Raw genomic sequence first — 26,927 nt, forward strand, 5'->3', positions numbered from 1 at the left:
CGCAAGGAGAAATGGGAAATTAGGGAAGGCGTAGCGGGGAAGAAGGGAAGCACAAAAGAAAAACCAGCTAACTACGGAACGAGCCGGAAAACGAAAAAGAAAAGACTGCAGAGAGAACGAGAAGAAGGCACAGCCCACCGTGCAAAACTCAGCTGCTAGAAATGTCCAACCCAACCATTGCCCCGCTTCGCAGTACCTTCAGCTTATGCAGCTCCACCGTCTCTGCCGCCATCTTGTTACCCCCTCCACTCGCTGCCTCCGCCTCCAGGAGCTCCCGCCTAGGCGCAGAACCATGACCGACCAATCGCTGTCACTCTTACTTCCACCCCACACCATCAGCTCTTCCCATTAGTTAATAGCTGACGTCGCTCTAGCTCCCTCCTCAACTATCCCCACCTCTCTCAAAAGGTGGGACTGGGAAAAGGACCGGTTCTGCACCCTCCAAATGACGGAAATGGCGACCAATTGTGTGTTCCATTGCACACCGCCAACCAATGGGTGGTGGCAGCGCTAATTCTGTTCCACCAATAAGAAGAATGCAAATAGGCGGAGGACTGCTGCTTCCTGGAGACCAGAGGTGTGGAAGCGAGCGCCGTGCACAGGCCGGACGGGCCACTGAAGCTGGCAGGTAGGCGTTATCGGGAGACTGGAAAGAGGGTACTGAGTAAAAATGGAGAGACAAAAGGAAAGTGGCGGAGGTGCTCTGAAGGGTTCCCTAAGGGGAATCGATTAATAATAGAGGGAAGCCAGGAAGAGCATGGGACGGGGTCAATATTAGGATTTAGGGAATTTTAGATAGAGGGGTGGCAGGCAAGGGCCACTTCCTAACCAGTCGTCAGCTTTACTTGCACTGTTTTAGAGCTGAGTTCAGAGGACCAGAACCGACCCTAGAGTAGGGGCTAGGGCTCCATGCCTCGAGGTATTGAACTTGGGTCCCTTTCTAGTCCTTTAGAAGCCCAGGGGGAAATTCCTGCAGCACCCCACGCTTGAGAGAAGGAATGAGGATGTTTGTTCCTTACGTGCAAAGGAAATGAGACAGGGTGGACAAGCCCCAGAGGAGAAGATGGGAACTAGGAGTAGCTTTACCTCCTCAGCCCTCCTTGATTGAATCCCAGGACCCTCTGGGAAATCTAGATTTGTAACTTCTCTTGATTTATTAACTTTTTCAGGATAATAAAGTGAGATACTCCTAAGTGTCTCCTTTTCCTTGAAGCAGGTACCCCAAGCCTAGGCATGATACTTCACATTAAGTTGAACTGTGAGAATCAGAAAAAATACAATAATATGTCTCTAAAATGTAGGGTGAGCTTCTTGCCTTTGAAAATTTTCCCCAAGACTATAGTTTTCCCTTTGTGCATGATTGGAAAGTTCTTTCATTCTCAGTGGAGTTCAGGGGGGTTTGGCTATTCAGGAAACAATTGGGAAACAAGCTCAAAGGAGCTTAGAGGAGGGCGGGCCGCGGTGGCTCAGCGGGCAAAGTGCTTGCCTGCTATGCCGGAGGACCTCGGTTCGATTCCCGGCCCTAGCCCATGTAACGAAAACGGAGAAACAAAATACAATAAAACAAGAAAATGTTTAAAAGATGTTTCCCTTTCTTCCTCTCTTCCTTCCTTCTATCCTTCCTTCCTTCTCTCTGTCTTTCCTTTAAAAAAAAAAAAAAAAAAAAAAAAAAAAGGAGCTTAGAGGAAATTGAACTATATTTCTGCCTGATTCTCCAACTGTAATAGGATGAATGTGGGGGTGGCACACAGTGAAGTAAATCCCAACACTCGAGTGATGAATAGCCGTGGCATCTGGCTGGCCTACATCATCTTGGTAGGACTGTTGCATGTAGTTCTACTCAGCATCCCCTTCTTCAGCATTCCTGTGGTCTGGACCCTGACCAATGTCATTCATAACTTGGTAAGCACTAAACCACACTCTTACACCCACCCCAAGCTTTCCCCAACAAAAATAAATCAATTAATAAATAATAAAATTCCCAATTATTTGGGGATTTTTGCCTTCCTTTAGGAATCAACCATTTACTACCTTAGCAGAATTCTTGAGTTGAAGGACTACTTTCTATTCCCCTCACCCTGTCCCTTCTCTCCTAGGCTATGTATGTCTTTCTACATACGGTGAAAGGTACACCCTTTGAGACCCCTGACCAAGGAAAGGCACGGCTCCTGACACACTGGGAGCAGATGGACTATGGGCTCCAGTTTACCTCTTCCCGCAAGTTCCTTAGCATCTCTCCTATTATACTGTGAGTTTGGAAAGGAGGGGTAATGGGCAATGCTGAATTGGAAAGCACTTTAAAAAGCCAGCTACAAAAACCCACAGGGAGGCATTAAAGCAGACTACCTATCTGAAATATCATGGTATACTAGTTACTAGGGAAAGAAGTAAAAAGTAGAAGCTAGTAATTAAGCATTCCTTGCTGCCTCCCTTGATGATAGGAGAATGGAAAGGGACTGAAAAATGATGAAACACCAAATAAAATCAAATGACTTTACACTTCCAAACAGAAGTGAATAGAGACAGGACTGATGTGAATCTATGAAAACTGTGGGGACTGGAAACAAATTAAGACTCTTAACATTCATATAGGCTGAAAAAGCTTCAGCTGTCATTTGCCACCTGTCATTAACAATGAAGAAACACATAATCTGATTTATAATCTCCAGTTAAAGGTGCTATCTTAAGATCTCTCCAACCCCAAAATAAATAGTGTTGCTATGGCTGTAATGTTTTCAGATGTCCTAAGACTATATGCAGTAGAACTGGTAATTTAAAATATAAAAGGAAAGTCACTGAAAAGACATTAATATGAATTCATTCTTTTTCTTCTCTCCCAGCTACCTCCTGGCCAGCTTCTACACCAAGTATGATGCTGCTCACTTCTTCATCAACACAGCCTCGCTACTCAGTGTTCTGCTGCCAAAGTTGCCCCAATTCCACGGGGTTCGTCTCTTTGGGATCAACAAATATTGAGAGAGGGGACTGGGAACAGCTCTGTAGGCATGGAGAAGACATTGGAACAAGGGCTGTTAACATCCTTCCTCCTTCTTTATATTATCTTCATCTTGAAAGACTGAGAACTGTACAACCTTTCCCAAACTCCCAGGAAGAGAAGAGATTGGAAAATGGGGCTCCCTGGCCCAACCCTGCTAGGAGTAGGTTTCTTTGAATCAGCAAAGGCAGGTGAGACAAGGGCCAAATCTCCACAGCAGGAACCATGTATGTGCAGCTTATTTGGTGATTAAATTTTCCATATCTTCCACATACACACCCCTTTTCCAGCTCTGTTTTGCTGTGTATTTTACTTATAATAAAGATATTTTTTTTCAGATATGGCTACAATTGGTTGGCAGGAAAAGTAGGGAAAGAGAGAATGATGACTTACTATATTAACTTCTCTAAGACTACTTTTTATCCTCTCTCCCGTGGTTCAATAGGGGGTGCCCTTCACTCTCGGCTAACTATGGAAAGTACTCAAATGAGAAAAAGAACTACAGTTAAATGGACAAAGAAGAGAGGGAAAATACAGGTTGCCAGTTATATATTTATAGAAAGATAATCCCCTGGCTTTAAATAGATATGTACATACAAATATGAACAAACTTAAAAAATACAAACCCTAAGATCATAAGGGGGCTGCTGGGAACCCCCTTATTTTTCCCCCTCACCCAAGGGCAGAGGGGTATGAGTCTGCTTTTAAAAAATGATTAATTTTGGCCATCCCTGCAGCAACAGCAAGCCTGTAATTAGGTGATTATACACAAAGGTGAAAGTCAGTGGATGGAAGAACTCAGAGTTCTCTCTCTCTGAACTATACATCTCCTATAATTTGGGCTACATGCTTTCTTGTTCTGTCTTTTAACTAGTCTATAGGGATGAGGGTGGGGGAATTCACTCTTGAAATGGGTCAAGAAATAAGATAAACTCAGTTTAAAAAGAGAAAAAGAAAAAAAGTGTCATCTGCTCTAAAAGCAAAAGACAGGACAAAGGCATACAGACCCCAGGGAAATAACCAGTTCCCACACCACTATAGGATATATTGTCCAGTCAAGGTTGAGGCCCTAGGTTCTTTGCTTTTAGCCACCTCCTATTTCTTTGGTATTGCCAGAAGACAAGATTCAGTTCCTGGGTGTTGAGGGAAGAGAGCAAGTGGTTCAGGGACTTCCTACAAGTACTAAGTAAACAATTTGAGCTTAAACTTTTCCCTTTTTTAAATATTTAAAAATAAACAAATCAAACTCCATCCTGTGCTGTACACAGCCCTTTGACTCCCTGACACTGATTTGAGGAAAGAAGAGAAGGGGTGTCAGCGTTGGAAGGGCCTCCTCACTTTCTTCCGCCGCTTCGATTTCGCGTCTCCCTTAGGTACTGTGCTGTTAGGCTTGGAAGGAGCAGTGGCCCCAGGGCCAGGCTGAGATGCTGCAAAGAAGTTTCCATTGGACATTTGGCCTGGTGGTACTTGAAAGATCCGGTTCAAAAAATCCTGAAGGTCAGCAGGAGGGGCATATGGGGTGGCTCTAAAAGAGAAATAAGAAATAATGAAGCAAGAGATGTTGCTAGAGTCATTTGGTTACCTGAGTTAACAAGACTGAGTTCCTAAACTTCCTGCTAGATGTCCTAAACAATATGTCATCTGAAACCATATTCACAACTAGAATAGTGGATGGGTGATTGAAGAGAAATACCACCTACCTCTGACGCCCACTGGTGCCTGGGATCCGGGAACCAAATGAAATGTGATAGGGGACTCTATGGGTATCTGGGGAGATTCCCACACGCTGGCATCCAGCCCACTCTGCAAACATATGATATAATTAGCCAAAACATTAGGTGAAAGCAAATATGAGATCAGGAAGTATGGGTCAATACTTCTAGAGGACAGAAGTGTACCTGTGATATCATACACCTTTCCATCCATCAGTGCAAAGTAGGTGATCTTCAGGCCCAACATGCTTGACTCTGCCCAAAAGTCTCCTTCCTCTGCAGGATGCAGCCTATTGCACTCAGCACAGTACCTGGCACTCTTAGGTTCCCGGTCCATTTCAAACCTCCTACAACCCAACAAAAGTAATTTCTCAATAATTTGTGAACATATCTAGGTCATTACCGTAGTCTCATTACTGATAAATATGACTAAAACATCTAACACTATCTCTTACTCACTTGTTATATATGTCTGTGTATACTCAGCCCTACCTTAGAGTTAAAAATACTCATTTTGTATGTACTGCTAATTTAAATTCCCATTTTCTGATAGTATGGCAAAGGTAGAAACCTCAGGGCCTTTTTACTTACTACTTGTATCCTGCAAGTACCAATAATACCCACAAGGAAGGTTTTCAACTATCCAATTACTGAGTTATGGCTATCTGATCTCTGTTCTATTTCATACCTATGCTTTCCTTGACATCGGCTGCACATCATAGTATTCATTGCCTCTTTGAGGTCATCTTGCAGTTTGGACAGAAACTCGTTCACTGACCGGCTCAACTCATTCTCTGCCATTCGTTTCCTATGGAAGAAAGGCTTTGTTAGTCAAAGGGTGTTGAGGGAGGGACAAGGGGGAAAGATCTTATATAAGGCGTATTAATTATTAAGCCCCTGGCCAGCTAGAAATACAAGAACTTCAGTTCTCTCAGTCTCTCAAAAGCCTCCATCCACAATTCCAAGGGCCTCTGCTACTGAGGATTTTACATTTACCTGAACTGACCATTTCTCATCTCCAACTTACATCTCATATTCTTTTCGCCTTTCAGGGTTGCTGACAATGTCCCAGGCTGCCCGTAAAACTTTGAAGGCTTCCTCAGCCCGGGGATGATGATTTTTGTCAGGATGAACCTACCAAACAAATAGATTTCATCACAAGTCCATTCCTACTCACTCCCTATCTTGGATCAAAATAACCGCATCAAATGGCTGAGAGATTTCAAACAGAAAATAATAATAATAATAATAACCATATCAAAGGGCTCTCTTTCACTACCCTTTTAATCAGTATAGATTAATGATTAATTGCTCTGGCTCTGCAAACATGCAGGTTCAAGTCGCAGCTCTGTCACTTACTTGCTATATGATCTTTGGTATTTTAATTTCTTTGAGGCTCGGCTTCTCCAGTGTTAAATGATGCAATAATAGTATCTACTACAGACTGCTGAACGGATTAAATGAGAATGCATGTGAAGCGCATAGAACAGAATCTGGCACTAAGGTAATCTACCATCACAGTTTGGGACTGTCCCAGTTTTAGCACTGAAAAGTCTCATGTTTCAGAAAACAAAAACAGCTGGTTACTCTACCCAGCACCCACATACTAAGCTTTTATGTTTAAATTTAATAACAATCATAAAATGAGAGTTCCAGAGATGTTACATCCTCAAATTCAATCTTTTCTAACTAGAAAATTCTCCTATCTACTGAAAACTTCGTATAATACTCCACACTTCTTTCTTTCCCAGAAATGAAACATATCATGATCCTCAGAGGTTTTTTTATCCATTCTTTAGTCTTTTCTCCAGCAGGAATAATCCCTCTTCCTACAGCTTCCTGGTTGTTCTGAACACCTCTCTAAAAATACAGAGATAGAGCTAGCCTCCTGCCTGATGTCAAATAAACAGAATGCTGCTAAATCTCCCACATTCCCAGGTGAAACAAAATAGCATGTTAGTCCTCAGCTCTCTGTGACCCAGACTAGTAAAGGCAGTGAAGGGTCTATAAAAGAAGAACCTTGGACACTCTAGCCTGAACATCAGAGAACTTTGGAGTATGAGGATGGATATGTTGAGGATGGAGGTACTTGTACTACATCTCTAAGAGAGCTAAGTTGAAAAATGAGTTTTTGTAAGAGTGATATCTCCCAAAAGGGCATGTCTGCTAAGAAGACAGAGAAAAGTAACAATTTGCATGTAAGCAGTTCCTCACTCTAAGAATTTCCTAGGCTATCCACTAAGAGGTATGCATTTCCACCAAACTAATTTAGTCCTTTGGTAAGTTACAGCCATGACAGTTTATTATGCCTTGAACAGTTAAGAGAAATCTTAGTAGTCCATTCCTTTTTGGTGTCACACAACCACTGAGGGAATTTGCACCATGATGTTTTACCAATCTAGTTCCTAACACTCAGTAAAAATAGGCCTCTAATGCAGTTTCCACGCATTTCTTATATTCATAATAGTTTTACTTATACAGAAATAGCAACAACAATCATGTAATAACAGCAACCTGCTATCTACTTCTAACAGCAATTTGACTGCATGCTTATATTAAACTATTTTCCTCAAGCACACCTCCCACCTGAACCCCCATCAATAAAAGCAACATATTTTCATACACGTCACATATACACACATACTGCTCTATGATTTAATGTTCCATTGCTCTTCCCTTAATTACTCTGCATTGCTAGACTTCAAATAGCTTTCTTCCAACTGGGCCTGAGATGAATCACTCACCTGAGCTCCCTGAACCTTCTACCATAGGTTCACACTTTCCTCTCTGGGAAAGACAGTTTTGTTTCCCTGTGTTCAACAAACCCTTATTTGTTCAGTGGAGAACAGTGCCTCTTCTCCACCTTATTCAGTACTTTACCTGGATATTCAAGGGTGAGTGAATGAGTCCAACACTGATTCATTCCTTATCATTATAAAAAAAAATTCTTCTGACAAAAAACAAAATGAAGGCAAGCTCAGATTACCTAGTAGAGCGGGGAGGGGGGAAAGTATGATTCTTCTACGAATGTTACCCTTCAGCTTCAAGTTGACACTCTATTCTGCCTGCCCTTTATTCCACTCTCCCCAAAACTGTAATAGAAAAGATGGGAATAGGAGACTGGGGCCAAGATGGTGGCTTAGTGAGGTGTGGGATTTAGTTCATCCTCCGAACAGCTAATAAATAGCCAAGAACAGTACAGAACAACTGCTGGGGCCATGTCAGTGATTGGACACACAATGTACCCCAGTCTGGAATAGCTGGACCAGATGCAAGCCCACCCAGAACCGTGACTTCCCCAAGCTGTGGCAGCCGGCGCTTTCCAGAGGGGAAAGGAAAAAGAGTGTAACAGCAGCAGAGGCTGAGTGCAACCAAACTCCAATTGTAGAATTAATTAACAAATTCTGACTACTAAAAATAGGCCCCCAGCTCAGCTGAACTTCTGGTAAAAGCAGAGGTCGCTGGGTTTTGCCCCAGTGCAGAGGGGGCAGGGCTGATGGGAAAAGAAAAAAGAAAACAAACAGGTTTTTTTTGGATTTGAAAAGGTCTGGGCCCTGAAGGAAAGGAGGGGGCACATAGGATATGGAGATACAAAGAGCAACATACCAACTTAAGCTCTTGATTGGCAAACCCAAGGAACAGAGGTCCTGCTCTGAAAAGGATTTTTCTCTTTCATTTTGGTGGCTATGTTTCTATGGCTTCACTGCTGTTTGGATACAGCTGCAAGACTTCTCAGGCTCCACCCTCCAAGCATAGGCAGAATTAAGCTTGTTTGAGTGTTTGTCTGGAGCCCATGCCTTTCTCAAGAGAGAGGTGGGGCCCAGCTCAGGTGGAATCACTCCCTCAAGGAGTTCAGACCCCAAGCTCTGGAAAAATGAAGTGATTAAAACCAGACTAACTATTCTCTGTCTCCACCATACCCCCAGCAGAGGGAGTCTGCTGAAGTTAAAGGTACCGCATCACCTTATGCCTATGCCTGGGACCTGCAGGGAGACAAGTGCCACATACTGGGCAGGATAAGACAAACGGAGAGCCCAGAGGCTTCATAGGAAAGCTTTTTAATCTACTGGATCTCACCCTCAGGGAAAACTGATGCAGGTAACTCTTTCCTCCTAACAGGAGGCCAGTTTAGTCTGGGAAAATCTGGCTGAGGTCTATAATACCTAAGTAGACCCTCCTAAAAGGGGGAAAAAGCACCAGACAGGCAGGGCAAGAAACAAAAAAATAAGAACTGAAAAATTCTGATCTGTTAAACAAAACCTAAGCTAGAGGAGCAGAATAAGCTGAACTGAATGTCAAAGAACAGATATAGAACAAAATCATCCAGCAAGAAAATCCTAGGTTAAAAAAAAAGTGAAAACAATCTCCAGAATAAACTAATTAAGGTAATTAAATGCCTAGACACCAGCAAAAAAATAACAAACCGTACCAGGAAAATTAAAGATATGAATAACAAATCATACCAGGAAAAGTGAAGATATGGCCCAGTCAAAGGAACAAACCAACAATTCAAATGAGATACAGGAGATGAAACAATTAATTCAGAATGTTTGAACAGACGTGGAAAACCTCATCAAAAATCAAATCAGTGAAGTGACGGAGAATATAAAGAAGGCAAGGAATGAACAAAAAGAAATCAGAAATCTGAAATAACAAATCACAGAACTTATGGGAATGACAGGCACAGTAGAAGAGATGAAAAAAACAATGGAAACCTACAATGTCAGACTTCAAGAGGCAGAAGATAGGATCAGTGAACTGGAGGATGGGACATCTGAAATCTGACAAGCAAAAGAAAATATAGGGAAAATAATGGAAAAATATGAGCAGGAACTCAAGGAACCAAATGACAACATGAAGCGCACAAATATACGTGTTGTGGGTGTCCCAGAAGGAGAAAAGGAAGGAAAAGGAGGAGAAAAAATAATGGAGGAAATTATCACTGAAAATTCCCCAACTTTTATGAAAGACTTAAAATTACAGATCCAAGAAGTACAACGTACACCAAACAGAACTGATCCAAACAGACATACTCCAAGACACTTACTAATCAGAATGTCAGATGTCAAAGAAAAAGAGAGAATCTTGAAAGCAGCAAGAGAAAAACAATCCATCACATACAAAGGAAACCCAATAAGACTATGTGTAGACTTCTCAGCAGAAACCATGGAGGCAAGAGGACAGTGGGATGATATATTTAAATTACTAAAAGAGAAAAACTGCCAACCAAGAATTCTATATCCAGCAAAATTGTCCTTCAAATATGAGGGGGAAATTAAAACATTTTCAGACAAATCATCACTGAGAGAATTTGTGACCCGTGAGACCGGCTCTGCAAGAAATGCGAAAGGGAGCACTAGAGACAGATATGAAAGGACAGGAGCAAGAGTTGTGGAGAAGAGTGCAGAAATGAAGACTATCAGTAAAGGTGAAAAAGAAGGAAAATTAGATGTGACATATAAAATCCAACAGGCAAAATGGTAGAAGAAAGTATTACCTGCACAGTAATAACACTAAATGTTAATGGATTAAACTTCCCAATCAAAAGACATAGACTGACAGAATGGATTAAAAAACAGGACCCATCTATATGCTGTCTACAGGAAACGCATCTTAGACCCAAGGATAAACATAGATTGAAAATGAAAGCTTGGGAAAAGATATTCCATGCAAATGACAATCAGAAAAGAGTAGGAGTAGCTATACTAATATCCAACAAATTAGAATTCAAATGTAAAATAGTTAAAAGAGACAAAGAAGGACATTATGTATTAATAAAAGGAACAATTCAACAAGAAGACATAACAATCATGAATATTTATGTACCAAGCCAGAATGCTGCAAAATACATGAGGCAAACACTGAAAAGAGAAATAGACACATCTACCATAATAGTTGGAGGCTTCAATTCCCCTCTCTCATCAATGGACAGAACATCTAGACAGAGCATCAATAAAGAAACACAGAATTTGAATAATACAATAAATGAGCTAGACCTAACAGGCATTTATAGAACATTACACCCCACAACAGCAGTATACACCTTTTTTCTCAAGTGCTCATGGATCATTCTCAAGGATAGAATATAAGCTGGGTCACAAAGCAAGTCTCAATAAATTTTAAAAGATTGAAATCATACAAAACACTTTCTCAAATCACAAAGGAATGAAGTTGGAAATCAATAATAGGCAGAGTGCCAGAAAATTCACAAGTATATGGAGACTCAACACACTCTTAAACAACCAGTGGGTCAAGGATGAAACTACAAGAGAAATCAGTAAATATCTTGAAGCAAATGAAAATGAAAACACAACATATCAAAATTTACGGGATGCGGCAAAGGCATTGCTGAGAGGAAAATTTATTGCCCTAAATGCCTCTATCAAAAAAGAAGAAAGAGCAAAAATCGAGGAATTAACTGTCCACTTGGAAGAACTACAGAAAAAAGAGCAAACCCCCAAGCAAGCAAAAGGAAACAAAAAGAAGATTAGAGCAGAAATAAATGAAATTGAGAAGATGAAAACAATCAAGAAAATCAACAAAACCAGAAGTTGGGTCTATGAGAAAATTGTTAAGACTGATGGACCCTTAGCAAGGTTGACAAAGAGAAGCGAGATGATGCAAATAAATAAAATCAGAAACGGAAGAGGAGACATAACCACTGACCCCACAGAAATAAAGGAAGTAATGAGAGGATACTATGAACAACTTTATGCTAATAAACTCAACAATGGAGATCAAATGATCAACTTCCTAGAAAGGCATGAACAACCAACATTGACTCGAGAAGAAATAGATGACCTCAACAAACCAATGACAAGTAAAGAAATTGAATCAGTCATTAAGAAGCTCCGCAAAAATAAAAGTCCAAGACCAGATGGCTTCTCAGGTGAATTCTACCAAACATTCAAGAAAGAATTACTACCAATCCTGCTCAAATGCTTCAGAAAAATTGAACGGGAGGGAAAGCTACCTACTCATTCTACAAAGCCAACATCACCCTCATACCAAAGCCAGACAAAAAAATTACAAAAAAAGAAAACTACAGACCAATCTCTCTAATGAATATAGATGCAAAAATCCTTAACAAAATTCTTTCAAACTGAATCCAGCAGCACGTTAAAAGAATTATACACCATGACCACGTAGGATTCATCCCAGGTATGCAAGGATGGTTCAACATAAGAAAATGAATTAATGTAATACATGGTATCAACAAATCAAAGCAGAAAATCCACATGATCATCTCAATTGATGCAGAAAAGGCATTTGACGAAATTCAACATCCTTTCCTATTGAAAACACTTCAAAGGTTAGAACAGAATGGAACTTCCTCAACATGATAAAGGGAATATATGAAAAACCCATAGCTAGTATCATCCTCAATGGAGAAAAACTGAAAATTTTCCCCGTAAAATCAGGAACAAGAAAAGGATGTCCACTGTCACCACTGTTATTCAACACTGTGTTGGAAGTTCTAGCCAGAGCAATGAAACAAGAAAAAGAAATACGAGGCATCAAAATTGGAAAGGAAGAAGTAAAACTCTCACTGTTTGCAGATGATATGACACTATACGTCGAAAACCCCGAAAAATCCACAGCAAAACTACTAGAGTTAATAACTGAGTACAGCAAAGTGGCAGGTTACAAGATCAACACTCAAAAATCTGTAGTGTTTCTATACACTAGTAATGAACAATCTGAGGGGGAAATCATGAAAAACATTCCATTTATAGTTACAACCAAAAGAATAAAATATTTAGGAATAAATTTAACTAAAGAGGCAAAAGACCTATACAGAGAAAACTATAAGAAATTGTTATATCACAAAACACCTAAATAAATGGAAGGGCATACTGTGTTCATGGATTGGAAGACTAAATATAGTTAAGATGTCAATTCTACCTAAATTGATTTACAGATTGTGCTCATTTGAAATGATGTATGGACCCTAGAAAAGCCATGTTTTAATCTTAATCCTATTTTGTAAAGGCAGCTGTTTCTTCTAATCCCTATTCAGTATTGAATGCTTGAAACTGTAATGAGATTAACTCCCTGGAGATGTGATTTAATCAAGAATGGTTATTAACCTGGATTAGCTGAAGGCATGTCTCCACCCATTTGGGTGGGTCTTGATTATTTTCTGAAGTCCTATAAAAGAGAAAACATTCTGGAGAATGAAGGAGATTCAGAGAAAGCAGAGGCAAACGACATAGCCACAAGAAGCAGAGTCGACCAGCCAGCGACCTTTGGAGATGAAGAAGGAAAATTTCTCCTGGGGAGCTTCATGAAACAGGAAGCCAGGAGAAGAAGCTAGCAGATGCCACTGTGTTCACCATGTACCCTTCCAGATGAAAGAGGAACCATGACCATGTTCATCATGTGCCTTTCCAGATGAAAGAGAAACTCTGACTGTGTTTGCCATGTGCCTTCTCACTTGAGAGAGAAACCCTGAACTTCATTGGCCTTTTTGGATCAAGTTATCTTTCCCTGGATGGATGCCTTAGATTGGACATTTCTACAGACTGGTTTTAGCTGGGAAATTCTCTCGGCCTAAGAACTGTAAACTAGCAACTTATTAAATTCCCCTTTTTAAAAGACATTCCATTTCTGGTATATTGCATTCCAGCAGCTAGCAAACTAGAACACAGATTCAATGCAATACCAATTAAAATCCCAAAAACTTACTTTTCAGAAATAGGAAAAACAATAACCAAATTTATATGGAAGGACAGGGTGCCCCAAATAGCTAAAAGTATCCTGAGAAAGAAAAATGATGTCGGAGGTCTCACACTACCTGACATTAAGGCTGTACTGGTTTGAAAGGACGTATGGACCCTGGAAAAGCCATGTTTTAATCAAAACCCCATTACAAAATAGGAAGAATAATCCCTAGTTAGTACTGCATATTTGAATCTGTAATTAGATCATCTCCCTGGAGATGTAACCCAATCAAGAGGGGCTGTTAAACTGGATTAGGTGACAACAGGTCTCCACCCATTTGGGTGGGTCTTGATAAGTTTCTGAAGTCCTATAAAAAAGGAAACATTTTGGAGAAAGAAAGTGATTCAGAGAAAACAGAGCAAAATGACTTAGCCACGAGAAGCAGAGACCACCAGTCAGCAACCTTTGGAAATGAAGAAGGAAAATGCCTTGTGGGGAGCTTCATGAAACAGGAAGCCGGGAGAAAAAGCTAGCAGATGACACCATGTTTGCCATGTGCCTTTCCAGCTGAGAGAGAAACCCTATATCCACCATGTGCCTTCTCACATGAGAGAGAGACCTTGAACTTCATCATCATCTTTGAACCAAGCTATCTTTCCGTGGGTGCATTATATTGGACATTTCAATAGACTTGTTTTAATTGGGACATTTTCTCGGCCTTAGACCTGTAAACCTGCAACTTATGAAATTCCTCTTTTAAAAAGCCATTCCGGATTCCAGGCCAAGATGGCGGCTTAACAATACGAGCATTTTAGTTCGTTCTCCAGAACAACTACTAAATAACCAGAAACAGTATAGAACAGCTTCTGGGGCCACACCAGTAACCAACACACAGCCTAGCCCAGTCTGGACCAGCTGGACCGGCTGAGAGACCCCCAGAACTGTGAGTTCCCCAAGCCATGGCAGCCAGTGCCCCTCCCCCACAGGCTGCTTCCCAGAGGGGAAAGGAAAAGGACTTTACCAGCCGCAGGGGCTGAGCCCAACCAAACGCCAATTATGGAATTAATTAACAAATTCTGACAACTAAAAAAGGCCCCCAGCTCAGGTGAACCTGGTCAAAGCAGAGGTCGCTCATTTTTGCCCTGGTGCCAAGGGGGCAGGGCTGATGGAAAAATAAAAAAAAAAAAAAAAGAAGGAAACAGAGGTTTTTGTGGCTGTGTTTCTACAAAGGCTTGACTGCCTTTGGATACAGCGGCAGGGCTTCTCAGGCTGCAACTGCCCCAGGCATAGGCAGAAACAAGCTTGTTTGAGGGCCTGTCTGGAGCCTGTGCCTTCCCCAGGGGAGAGGTGAAGCCCAACTCAGGTGGAATCCCTCCCTCAAGGAATTCAGGCACCAGGGCTTGAGAATTTGAAGCCATTAAAACCAGCCTACAACCTCTCCTCTGTCTCCACCATGCCCCTAGCAGGGAGAGTCTGCCAAAGTTAAAGGTACCACATCATCTTACGCTGGTGGGACCCGCAGGCAGAGAAGCGCCACATATTGGGCAGGATAAAAAAACAGAGCCCAATGACTTCACAGGAAACTCATTCAACCCGCTGGGTCTCACCCTTAGGGAAAACCAATGCAGGTGACTCTTTCCTCCTGATAGGAGGTCAGTTTGGTCTGGGAAAATGTGGCTGGGGTCTATAATACCTAAATAGACCCTCCTAAGTGTGTGTGTGTGGGGGGGAGGAGGCATCATACAAGCAGGGCAAGAAACAAGAAAGCAAGAACTGAAAAATTCTCCTCTATTAAACAAAGCTTAAGCTAGAGGTCCAGATAAAGCTGAACTGAATGTCAAAGAACAGGTAGACAACAGATTCATCCAGCAAGAAAAACCCTAGGTAAAAGAAGTGAAAGCAATCTCCAGAATAAACTAATTAAGGTAATTAAATGCCTAGACACCAGCAAAAAAAAAAAAAAAATCACACTAGGAAAACAGAAGATATGGCCCAGTCAAAGGAACAAATCAACAATTCAAATGAGATACAGGAGTTGAAACAATTAATTCAGAATATACGAACAGACATGGAAAACTTCATGAAAAACCAAACCAATGAATTGAGAGGGGATATAAACAAGGCAAGGATTGAACAAAAAGAAGAAATTGAAAGTCTGAAAAACAAATCACAGAACTTATGGGAATGAAAGGCACAGAAGAGATGAAAAAAACAATGGAAACCTACAATGGTAGATTTCGAGAGACAGAACATAGGATTAGTGAACTGGAGGATGGAACACCTGAAATCTGGCAAGAAAAAGAAAATATAGGGAAAAATATGAGCAAGGACCCAGGGAATTGAAAGACAATATGAAGCTTATGAATATACGTGTTGTGGGTGTCCCAGAAGGAAAAGAGGAGGGAAAAGGAGGAGAAAACTAATGGAGGAAATTATCACTGAAAATTTCCCAACTCTTAGGAAAGACTTAAAATTACAGATCCAAGAAGTGCAGCGTACAGCAAACAGAACTGATCCAAACAGACATACTACAAGACATTTACTAATCAGAATGTCAGAGGTCAAAGAGAAAGAGAGAATCTTGAAAGCAGCAAGACAAAAGCAATCCATCACATACAAGGGAAGCCCAATAAGACTATGTGTAGATTTCACAGCAGAAACCATGGAGGCAAGAAGACAGTGGGATAATATATTTAAACTATTAAAAGAGAAAAATGTCAAACAAGAATTCTATATCCAGCAAAACTGTCCTTCAAAAATGAGGGAGAAATTAAAACATTTTCAGACAAATCATCACCGAGAGAATTTGTGACCATGAGATCAACTCTGCAAGAAATACTAAAGGAAGCACTAGAGACAGATACGAAAAGACAGAAGAGAAAGGTGTGGAGAAGACTAGAAAGGAAGACCATAAGTAAAGGTAAAAAGAAGGAAAATTATATATGGCATATAACATTCAGAAAGCAAAATAGTAGAAGAATGTACTACCCATGCAGTAATAACACTAAATGTTAATGGATTAAACTCACCAATCAAAAGACATAGACTGGCAGAATGGATTAAAAAACAGGACCCATCTATATGCTGTCTCTACTCAAAGTACATGAGGGCAAGGACACAAATGGACATTTGCACTCCAATGTTTATAGCAGCATGATTAACAATTACCAAGAGATGGAAACAACCAAAATGTCCATCAACGGACGGGTGGCTAAACAAACTGTGGCATATACATACAATGGAATATTATGCAGCTGTAAGACAGAATAAAGTAATGCATTATGTAACAACATGGATGGACCTTAAGGACATTATGCTGAGTGAGATTAGCCAAAAACAAAAGGACAAATACTGTACGGTCTCACTGATATGAACTGACATTAGTGAATAAACTTGGAATATTTTGTTGGTAACAGAGACCATCAGGAGATAGAAATAGGGTAAGATATTGGGTAATTAGAGCTGAAGGGATACAGATTGTGCAACAGGACTGAATATAAAAACTCAGAAATGGACAGCACAATACTACCTAACTGTAATACAGCTGTGTTAAAACACTGAATGAAGCTGAATGTGGGAATGGTAGAGGCAGGAGGGCTGGGGGCATAAATGAAGTCATAAAGAAAGATTGACGATAAAGACTGAGATGGTATAATCTAGGAATGCCTGCAGTGTGTAATGATAGTGACTAAATGTACAAATTTTAAAAATGTTTTTGCATGAGGAAGAATGGAGGAATGTCATTACTGCAGGGTGCTGAAAATAGATGGTAATTAATATGTTAAAATTTCAACTTATGTGTGAGACTAAAGCAAAAAATGTTTATTTGGTACAAAATTTATATTTTGACTAGTGCATCTCCTAATATAAGTTTTGTAGGTAGTTGGTTGAACACCATAAGTACATGGAACCTTGGGTATGAAATGAGATTTTGTTGGTTTGTCCGGGGTGATGCCCTCATGAATCCCAGAGTGATCTGATCAGTGAGTGGAAAAGTATTTGCAAAGTCCCCTTCAGGGAATGGTGAGAATGGGGGAAAATTCAACCTCCCCAAGTTGAATTCTTGATATTCTCACAAGCAGTGTGGGCAACCAAAGCTATAGACTGAGATCCCAGTCTTGGGGTTTGTTCATATGAAACTTAACCCCACAAAGGATAGGTCAAGCTTACTTAAAATTAGGCCTAAGAGTCACCCCCAAGAGAACCTCTTTTTTTTTTTTTTTTTTTTTTTTTTTAAAGGAAAGACAGAGAGAAGGAAGGAAGGATAGAAGGAAGGAAGGAAGGAAGAAAGGGAAACATTTTCAAACATTCTCCTGTTTTATTGTATTTTGTTTTTCCGTTTTTTGTTACATGGGCTGGGGCCGGGAATCGAACCGAGGTCCTCCGGCATAGCAGGCAAGCACTTTGCCCGCTGAGCCACCGCGGCCCGCCCTAGAGAACCTCTTTTGTTGCTCAAATGTGGCCTCTCTCTCCAGCCAACACAACAAGCAAACTCACCACCCCACCCCTGTCTACGTGGGACATGACTCCCAGGGGTGTGACCTTCCTGGCAACATGAGACAGAAATCCCAGAATGAGCTGAGTTTCAGCATCGAGGGATTGAGAAAAACTCTAGAATGGGCTGGGACTCAGCACCAAGGTATTGAGAAAACCTTCTCAACTGAAAGGGGGAAGACAAAAATGAGACAAAATAAAGTGTCAATGGCTGAGAGATTCCAAACAGAGTCAAGAGGTTATCCTGGAGGTTATTCTTATGCATTAAGCAGATATCACCTTGTTATCCAAGATGTAATGGAGAGGCTGGAGAGAACTGCCTGAAAATGTAGAGCTGTGTTCCAGGAGCCATGTTTCTTGAAGATGATTGTATAATGATATATGTAGAGAGCCGCTTTCCGGGTTTGGCCTAGTGGACACGCTGCAGCCTGCTCTAGAGTTCCCCCCGCCCATCGAGTGAGCTAAGATGGCGCTCACATCCTGCTTTTGCAAATGACGCACACGCCCACCAACCCTATCTTCCAATCACCTCTGTATACGTGGCACTAACCTATTGGGTTTGGGCACAGTATATAAGAGGTTACCCGGACGGGGTGGGTGGAGACGACCCACAGGGAGCCGTGCCTGACGGCCGCATAGAGGTTGTTCCCCCGCGGGAAATTTCGCCCGCGCGGAACCTGTAACAGAGAATGCAAGCTTAACTCCAGTAAAGGTCTGTGCTTACAACTGCTACGTGTCTTGGATCTGTGTTTCTCACCAGCGCGGATTTGTCTGCGTCTCTCTGTCTCTCCTCATTGTCTCACCCGCCGGCCGGGGGCTTGACGCTGAGCGAGAAGTCGCGGACAGATATAGCTTTCGCAATGTGACTGTGTAATTGTGAAAACTGTGTCTGATGCTCCTTTTATCTACCTTGTCAACAGACAAGTAGAACATATGGAATAAAAATAAATAATAGGGGGAACAAATGTTAAAATAAATGTAGTACATTGAAATGCTAGTGGTCAATGAAAGAGAGGGGTATGGTATGTATGAACTTTTTTTTCTGTTTCCTTTTATTTCTTTTTCTGAATTGATGCACATGTTGTAAGAAATGATCATGATGATGAATATACAACTATGTGATGAAAAAAAGAACGTTCACATTATATGTTGATTGGTTTTATTAATAAAAATTTAAAAAAAAAAAAAGAAAAGAAGAGAATAGAGGGGAAGGCTACTCACCATCACTGCCAGCTGCCTATAAGCCTTCTTCAGCTCAACATCTGATGCTATAGTTTCAACTCCCAGCACATAGAAAGGGTTTAGTTCATCCTCAGGAAGCCCAGCCATAGTCAAGAGTCGAGCCACTTCCTCTTCAGGCTGGCAATAGCGCCCACTAGCTATAGGTGCATTCCCCTGCCTGTCTGTCTTCTGCTTGACCCAAGGCAATTCCAGCCAACCCCAATGAACAATTCTTACTAGCTGCTGCCATAGCCTGCTCTCTCTCAGCAGAGTCAGGCAACGCTGTAAGGCAGGAGACTCCAGCCAAGATAAAAACCAGGTGGCCTTACCTCTGCAGCCTAAACAGTCACCCAGTCCCACCAGAAACCGCCACCCCAACTGTAGACATCCCAGTAAGAGGGCCAGAGCCAGAAGCAGCAAAGCACCCAGTAGCCTAAGAAAACGGGTGAACAGCCCTGCCCCACAGCAAAACCCCTGGCTCAGAAATTGAAACATCACCTGGGCCCAGGCACCCAGTCGTCCAGCCCAGATTCCCACCCAGACTCGAAAAAGGTCCAGATCACTGCCTTTCAACTGCCTGCATGCATAGATGAGATGCCCACAAGTTTCCACATACTCTCCCACCAATACCAGCAGTTCAATCAGCCACCAGAAGCCTGCCTGTCCAAGCTGACATAGTTCTTCTGCTCCCCACAATCCCAGTCCTCTGCGCCTATCTGCCTGACTTCGTTTCCGACCAAGCCGATGTCGACCAGGGGACCTGGGATCCCTACGTCCACACTCTCGAGTATCCTCCTTGGTTGAAAAGCGGTGCCGCTGTCTCCGGGGTGGTGGTTTCTTTCCACTGGGCACACGTGAAAAATCACTGGGGAACTTAACAGGTTCCTCGTCATCGAATTCCTTTTCTAACTCTTCATCTCCCAAGGCTGGAGAGGTACAGTGGCGGCAAAAGTTGCTAGAAGGGCTATCTCCTCCCTCAGAATAAGACCCTTCAGGGATTCCAGTGGTTCCCTGGCAGTTGCAAGCAGGTGGAATGGAAAGAAAAGAAGGGTTCCCACCGTCCTGGCACCCAATCTCAGTCTCTCTTGGGAGTTCCTGGTCCACTCCCGATTCTTCTGAAGATGCCTCACTCTGATCAGGATCTTCTCCATCCCTGGGGGGGTCCTGGACCTCTTGGAGGGCCATGGCTTGGATCCGACCAGTGAGCTGGGTTTGGGGGCTGTGTGTACTTAGGATCGGAGTGCTCCGTGAAGCAACGGGTACCATTAAAAGCAGTCCTCGCTGAGTCCCTGAGTCCTGAGAATGAAAGTATGTCAGGGTCCACGCAGGATCCTAAAGTCCTGAGGGAAGCACCACCACCGTGGTGGGCTCCACACAACCCTCTTCCTCCGGGGTGCTCCTGGGCCATGACCCCGGGGCTTTTTGAGGGGTTTAGGTCACAGCCATCATGATAATTTCTGATACCTGTAACAAAGGTGTCAAAATAGGGATGGTCAAGGATGGGATCAAAGAAGGGGTAGATAATCTTAAATCGAGGATATACTTAGTGTACCCCCCCCTCGTCTTCCCAAGTTCTTCTGGGGCATTCAGTACCCCTAGCAAAAGTCAGAACCCTGCTCCCCGCCCCCCTCCAATTCTCCTTAGTTGTTCTTTTTTCTTTCCCCAGAAAGCTAAAATCCTAAAGCAGAGAGGGAGGTGCCACAAAGGGCGTGGTTCTCGGGTCACTCTAGGGAAAAGGGCAAGACAGACGGAAAGGGGGGGGGGGCGTAGGCTGCCAGAAAAGGGTGGGGACCTAACAGCCCTAAAGGAAAACCTGAGGGCGGAGTCCGGAGTTAGCCCTGAGGGAGACAACCAGGGAACGCTCGGGCTGGGTGAAGGGGGCGAAGACAACGTGCCGAAGAGCTGCGGCAACTCCTCCCCGGCTCGAGCAGCTGGGCCTGCGGCCAGGGGGAGCTACGAGAGCACCTCCTCCGCCTCCGCCTCCCGCTCCCGTTCTGCTCCCGCCTTCCGTCCCAGCCGCGGCCGCCGACCTGCGCCTACTTCCACTTCCGGGGTCACCAGGAAAGAGACGGGAAGGAAAAGAAAAAGCGGTTGGCTGAGGCGCGAGCCAATTCCGCAAGCGATGGGTCAAATCAGAGGAGGCGGTCCTAGGGAAGGAATGGCCCCGCCCCTTAAAGGGTCCTCCGCCACTTCCCTCCGCGTGCTGGATTGGGATCCCGGCAGGTTGCACCGCTGGAACGTAGCAAGTGGGTGCTGCAGCAAAGCCGGCGGATGGGGACAGATTTTCAGGGTTCCTCTGGCTGTATTCCTAGGCTCTGTCGAGACTGGGAGATGGAGGCGAGCCACCGAGCCACAATCTTTTTCCCTTGCAGGCAAAACCAGGGAGTGCAAAGGAGCCACCAACCCTAATCCCTTTCCCGCAGGCCGCAGCTGAGAACAGAGGTCTTTTGAGTCCTGCCGAGGCAGAGGGGAGAGTGTCCCCGTGTAGCCCCCGCCCTGGCTCCCCGGCGCTGCGCCTCCTTTCCCGGCAATCCTCGGGTCTTCCCAGCGCCTGACCCAACCGCCGAGCTGCCTCTTATAATTGAGCTCCCACGGCCTAGATCCGCCCCTCTGGACGCAGCTACCAGGCTCCGCCAGCGAGCGGAGCCGGGGTGTAGTTGGTCTTAGGACGGAAGCCGAGTGCCAGAGAACTCCGCACTCATCTGCATGCTGCTTTGCATCTCATTTGCATCTCATCGAGCCGTTCGATGGACGTCGACTAACCCTCCCGCCCCACACAGACCCTGTTAGGTCACCTCACTTTCTCTCCATTCCCGTACACAAGCCTCTAGCTTCTTACTCCGCTCCTGTCAGTGCCCCTTCCCGACCCCGCAGATTTTTCCACCCATGAGGCCCCAGCTGGCGCCCCCAGACCAGTTAACAACCCCTTCCCCAGGTTCCCGATCCCGACCACCTGGTTCTCTAGAAGACAATAACTCCAATTCTCTGGGAAGTGGAAGAAACCAAGCCGGAGCTAGGGGGGCGCTGGGACCCCAGTTGTGGCCTTGAGAGTTTCGAGTTGTCGAGTCATCTCTTAAGGATTCACAGACCTTTTCCCAAACCTTTTGCGGTGCCCGCCAAGACCATTCCCTGCCTTAGCTGGGGGTCTCTAGTTCCGGTGTAGAACAGTAGGCAATGTGGGCCCCCCATACACACAGGGGAAAGGGTTGGAGGGGCCCGCCCCATGATGTCACTTTCCCCCCACCCCACTCCCCGCCACCCTGTCCCCTTCCTCCACCACCACCCCCAAGCTGGTTGCAGTTAGCTCCCGGGGCTTGAGCTCCGACTTGCAAGAGTTTAGGGGGCAACAAGCAGAATGGCCCTGGAGATGCCAATGCCCAACAGCCGGCTAGACGCCTAGGGACTTCAGGCAGGGATGCAGCTTCTATCTTCAGCCCTGGCAGAGTGGTGAGTAGCCCAATTTCCAGCCATTCCCCAATTTCCCCTTGTTTAGGATCCCCAAACTAACTGCTGGATTGAGGAGAAGAGTCTTGGGGATTCCCCAAGCCATCCCTCCAGCCTCTTAGGACCTCAGTGATCAAAAGAAGACAGCTGAAAGAACATGCATGCATCCCCTACCCCACTTCCGCAGTGCCTCAAATGCCAGCACCTCCTTGATATTTTCCTCCTTTCAGGGACTGAATTCAAATCCCACTGGCAGCCTCAACACCCCTGGGGAAAGTGAGGAGTAGAAAAAAATCCCACTAGTGTCCTGAGGGGAGAAGCAGGAATGGCTCAGGATGTGAGCTGTCTGTGGTCAAAGCGCCTGCTTCTTCCTTGAGCTGCTGAGTGGGTTTGGCTGTGGCTTGATGCCCCTTCCCCCAACAACTCCGTCTAGCAGGAGGCTGAGGCTTCAAAACCCTGACAAAGTATGGATGACTGTCTCTGCTTCATTCCTTGTCTCAAACTCTTTTGGTGTCTGTTTTTTTCCCCTCTTCCTCCCCTGGGGTTGAAGCAGCTGTCCAGAGACCCCACCATGACTCATTCTCTCCTCTTCCTCCTCCCTCTCACCCCTATGTTAACCCCACCCTTCCCAGTCCAGTGGAGTAGTACTGAGTCTCTGCAGATAGGATAAGCTTTCTTTTTCAGCTGGACAGGTTGCTGGGGCTTTAAGACCCCAGTATCATTGTGGCTCCTGGGCCTCACCCTTCCCCAGACCTAGGCCTTTCTACTCTTCCCATCCTCACCCTGGAAAGCTGGAGGGCAGACAAAGCTCATAAGCTTCTGAAATTTTCATTTTTAAGTTTTTTTTAGTGTCCTTGTTTCAGAGGGTAGTAAAGAGACAGCCTGCTTTCCTCAACACAGTCTCGTACTTCTCTTCTGTTAGCCCAGCAGGGTCATGCTCCCTCGTTCAACTGATCTTTCTCCAAAAGAAAAAGAGGTACATAGTCCTCAAGGTTCATGGATGCCTGAGTTCCGACCCCGTACCACCTTGCAGGTTTCCCAACCGCTTCAAGTCATTCATGGATGGATAAGAGGAACTGACAGTGACCTTCCCTCTGTAAGCACCTCCTTTCAACTATGGAGGAAAGCTTGCTACCCCTGGTTGTGACCTCTAACCCCAGGCCCTTTAACCAACAACTACCAGAACCTCCAGACCCAAGATGTGTCTTGGAACCTCAGAGCAGTCCTGAATTGGCACCTGCCCTGGTGTGTGCCCTTTGCTGCTGCTTTGGAATCATCTACTGCTGCTTCGGTGAGGCCAGGGCCAGGATATAGAAAGGGGTGGGGGGGCAGCTGTCACCCTCCAGAATGATGCCAACTTTCTCCATTGCTTCTGGGCCATTGCCACTCCTCTATCAGGGGATGCCTACTTTCAGGGTGCCCATACTTCTCTTGTCAGAACCTCTTCTTGCCATCCCCCATGCCTATGCCCTCTGGCTCTGGCCCATGACATCTATCATTTGCCTTCCTCTTGCCTCCTACCTCAAAACTCTGCTCCTAAATTAGTCTCCATGTTTAAGGTTTCATCACCCTTCCCCTATAACCTGAATCAGCCTGCTGATTTCTTCCCATCTGCCATTCCTGGAAGGAGTAGACATTCTTTCCTCACAGCACCCATCCCCTCACAGTTCCTGAAATGCCCCCTTGCTCTTCCTGAGATCATCCCTTTCTGCATTTCGCCTTGAGGTCCCTTGGTGTGCTGCACCTGTCTTCTGTTCCTCTGGGCAGCTTCTGCTCTCCCTCCCAGTTCCTCAGAGCCATCCCTGTGGACCCTCCCCCTGTTTCTCTCTCTCATTGCCTCCTACCTCCCTTCTTAGGCTACCGCTGCTTCAAGGCAGTGATGTTTCTCTCGGGCCTGCTATCAGGAGCACTGGTGATCTTCCTACTGTGCCATAAGGAGCAAGTGCTGGAGACACAGCTGAGCCTGGAGGTGAGCGCAGGCATCGCGCTGGGCATCGGATTCCTCTGTGGCCTGGTCACCATGCTGGTTCGCAGTGTCGGTCTCTTCCTGACTGGTCTCCTGCTAGGCCTGACCCTGGGTGCTGGGGTCCTGCTGGGAACTGAGCCCATCTACCAACCACCTTCAGCCTGGGTGCCAGCTGGGAGCCTGGTGGGGCTGGCACTGCTGGGAGCCCTGCTCACACTTCGGTGGCCACGCCCATTTACAATTCTGGGCACAGCCCTGCTGGGTGCCGCAGTACTAGTGGCCTGTGCTGACTACTTTCTGGAGGGGCTGGCACTGGGCAGTCGACTAGGCCAACGCCTGCAGGCACTTCCAGGCCTTCCTCCTCTCTGCTGGTATAGCTGGGTCTTGCTGGGGGCCTGGCCTGCCCTGGGGGCCATTGGGGCCCTGGCCCAGTGGAAGCTCATGGCTGAGGAAGATGGAGGCCACGCCAATGGTGAGTTAGTGCTGTGGTACAGAAGCTACCAACCTGTGTCCACTCATGTCTTCAGTTCTCAGGCTTGAGAAGGAAAAAGAGAAAAATACCCTTGAGGCAGGAAGGCAGGGATGTCCAAGGTAAGTGGGGCAGGGCATCGAAAGAAAATTAAAGCTGGAGGAGCCAAAGAAGATCTGGGTAAGAATGAGAGAAATTTTGGGAGAAGCAGGAAGAATCATTGGGAACTATTATGGAAAAAAGGAGGAACTCTGGGAAGTCCAGGAGGAAAGGGTAGGAAGATTCCAGAGAAGAATTTCTTTTGAAATGACTAAGGGGAAGATGAGGCTTGAGAGAACCATACCAGAGAGGTCAAATGGGTTTCTCTAGTGTGGAAGTGTGTTTGTGGGTGGGGTTCGGGGTCTAAAGAGGCCTCCCTGAGTCCATATTGACCTCTCCCAAGCAGTGGTCTTAAGTCGCCAGCGAAGGCATCTCCATCTCCTTCGGATGCGTCAGCAGGAGGCCAAGTGGCACCGGACCCACCCTGGGGTGGGGCTCTGTGAAGGCAGCTACCGGCGCCAGCTTCCCCCCACCGCCCGGAGCCCTGCTGACAGTCTGGCTCCAGTGAGTGGGGCAGACACTCTGAGGGAATGGGGCAGAGGGCGCATGGGGATGGTCAGTTTGGGAGGGGGCCTCTGATCCAAGCTTTGTGCCCTCCAGAGCTTTCTTCAGAGCCTACGAGAGCGCCAACTGGGGCCACGCACCCAGGCCACAGCTCCCCCTACCATCCTGGACCTGGATTCTGACTGTGGTTCCACAATACCCCTCACCACACCTTCTGATTCCATCCAGACCCGAGCCTAAACCTCTACTGATACTCCCACACCTAGCAAGGGGTCTGGGAACAGGAGAAGAGCAGGGCCTGAGCTCACAGAACCCACATACAAAATTCTTCATTTCTTGGACTTGGGGATAGGATCTGTGCTCCAAACTAGCCCAGCTCTACAGAAATCTGTTTCAGAGACAGATAGAAAGGAATGTTGAGGGGAAGGGGGAGAAAAGGAAGTATGAATACCTACTTCTGTCCAATACTAGAGGTGCCTTGGTCCCCAAATAAACTGGCTCCAATTCCCCCCAAACCATAGAGGGCTTTTTTCCAAATTGCGTCTTTTATACTACCCACCTCAGTGTGCCTCTCAATGGTAAAATAAGGGGAGTTTTTGTTTTGTTTTGTTTTGTTTTTGTAGGACCTATAGAAAATCAGCACTTGATAGCTTTTTTATGGGGAGAAGGGCACAACTGATCCCCAATCTCCAAGTCCCACATTAGGGAGCATTTGGATTTCTGGTTAACTTATCCCCTGGGCCCCAAAGGCTTGAACCCCTTTCTCCTACCTCAGTTGGGAACACTATCCTCCACGATGCTTCCCCTGCTCTTCTACTTAACCTGGGCAAGTCTCAAGGCAGTGCCTGGTTCAGAGCCTGACCTCCTAAAAGCTGGCTTCTTGCTCCGAGGAGTGAGCATTGGCCCACATGCCAGAGTCTTGCCCATTGGCCCAAAGCAGCCTGGTCTTCGGGACTGTATGGGAGACAAGTGCCTTCTCAGCCCCTCACTGTGGGTGATACTAATTTCCTCCTTAACCAGAATTTTGCCCCAGCCGCTAACCCACTCTAACACTTCCTGCCTTCAGCACTCCTTTGCCCAAGGCCCGTTCCCTTGTTCCGTGAGCAGCAAGAAGGAGGGTATATCCCTCCCCTTGGCAGCAAAGCTGATGGGAGGGAGAAAGAACATAAGAGCCTGTGAATAAAATGGCACTAAATACTGAACCAGGAAGTCTGGCCTCTGTGTTACTGTTCTTTTCTCTCTCTGCCCCTCAAAATAAAAAACCATATTGACAAAGCCTCTATCCCCTAAAGATCTCATAGAGGTCCCCATATCAGTCTGGGTTACCATAAGAATTTTGTGTAGTACACAAAGCCAGAT

At 45.0% G+C, this 26,927-nt stretch overlaps 4 protein-coding genes across 9 annotated transcripts in view; 2 read left to right on the forward strand and 2 right to left on the reverse strand.

Annotated features, from left to right (window-relative positions):
* The window catches only part of SARNP (SAP domain containing ribonucleoprotein), a 54,114-nt gene extending 53,671 nt beyond the window's left edge, over positions 1-443 (reverse strand). The window contains exon 1 of one of the 2 annotated variants that reach the window (XM_077110976.1): positions 197-436. In XM_077110976.1, coding sequence (XP_076967091.1) covers positions 197-232 — 36 coding nt within the window. In that variant the 5' untranslated portion in view covers positions 233-436. Of the gene's footprint in view, positions 1-196 lie in introns of both variants that reach the window. The other variant, XM_077110977.1, reaches the window with a different exon arrangement.
* Positions 395-3,332, forward strand: ORMDL2 (ORMDL sphingolipid biosynthesis regulator 2). The gene is made up of 4 exons (XM_077110978.1): positions 395-628; positions 1,728-1,902; positions 2,097-2,248; positions 2,841-3,332. Exons 1-4 carry the CDS (start codon positions 495-497, stop codon positions 2,974-2,976), a joined length of 597 nt encoding a protein of 198 aa, XP_076967093.1. The 5' UTR covers positions 395-494; the 3' UTR covers positions 2,977-3,332.
* Positions 1,685-22,318, reverse strand: DNAJC14 (DnaJ heat shock protein family (Hsp40) member C14). The gene is given in 8 exon segments (XM_077110968.1): positions 1,685-4,520; positions 4,696-4,798; positions 4,894-5,054; positions 5,396-5,515; positions 5,735-5,841; positions 19,087-20,247; positions 20,249-20,550; positions 20,982-22,318. Coding segments are annotated over 7 exon segments (2,109 nt in total). The 5' UTR covers positions 20,495-20,550; positions 20,982-22,318; the 3' UTR covers positions 1,685-4,309.
* LOC143642506 (transmembrane protein 198-like) lies at positions 21,201-26,770 on the forward strand. 5 transcript variants are annotated; one of them, XM_077110974.1, is made up of 7 exons: positions 21,201-21,332; positions 21,459-22,533; positions 23,453-23,626; positions 23,714-23,821; positions 24,387-24,968; positions 25,411-25,568; positions 25,665-26,770. In XM_077110974.1, exons 5-7 carry the CDS (start codon positions 24,410-24,412, stop codon positions 25,806-25,808), a joined length of 861 nt encoding a protein of 286 aa, XP_076967089.1. In that variant the 5' UTR covers positions 21,201-21,332; positions 21,459-22,533; positions 23,453-23,626; positions 23,714-23,821; positions 24,387-24,409; the 3' UTR covers positions 25,809-26,770. The 5 variants fall into 5 exon arrangements, with proteins under 5 accessions (XP_076967089.1, XP_076967088.1, XP_076967087.1 ...); XM_077110973.1 differs by having other exon boundaries at positions 23,564-23,626; XM_077110972.1 differs by having other exon boundaries at positions 23,453-23,821.
* Positions 26,771-26,927: the final 157 nt, after the last annotated feature.

Source organism: Tamandua tetradactyla, chromosome 7, assembly GCF_023851605.1.
Source record: "Tamandua tetradactyla isolate mTamTet1 chromosome 7, mTamTet1.pri, whole genome shotgun sequence".
Lineage (NCBI taxonomy): Eukaryota > Metazoa > Chordata > Mammalia > Pilosa > Myrmecophagidae > Tamandua > Tamandua tetradactyla.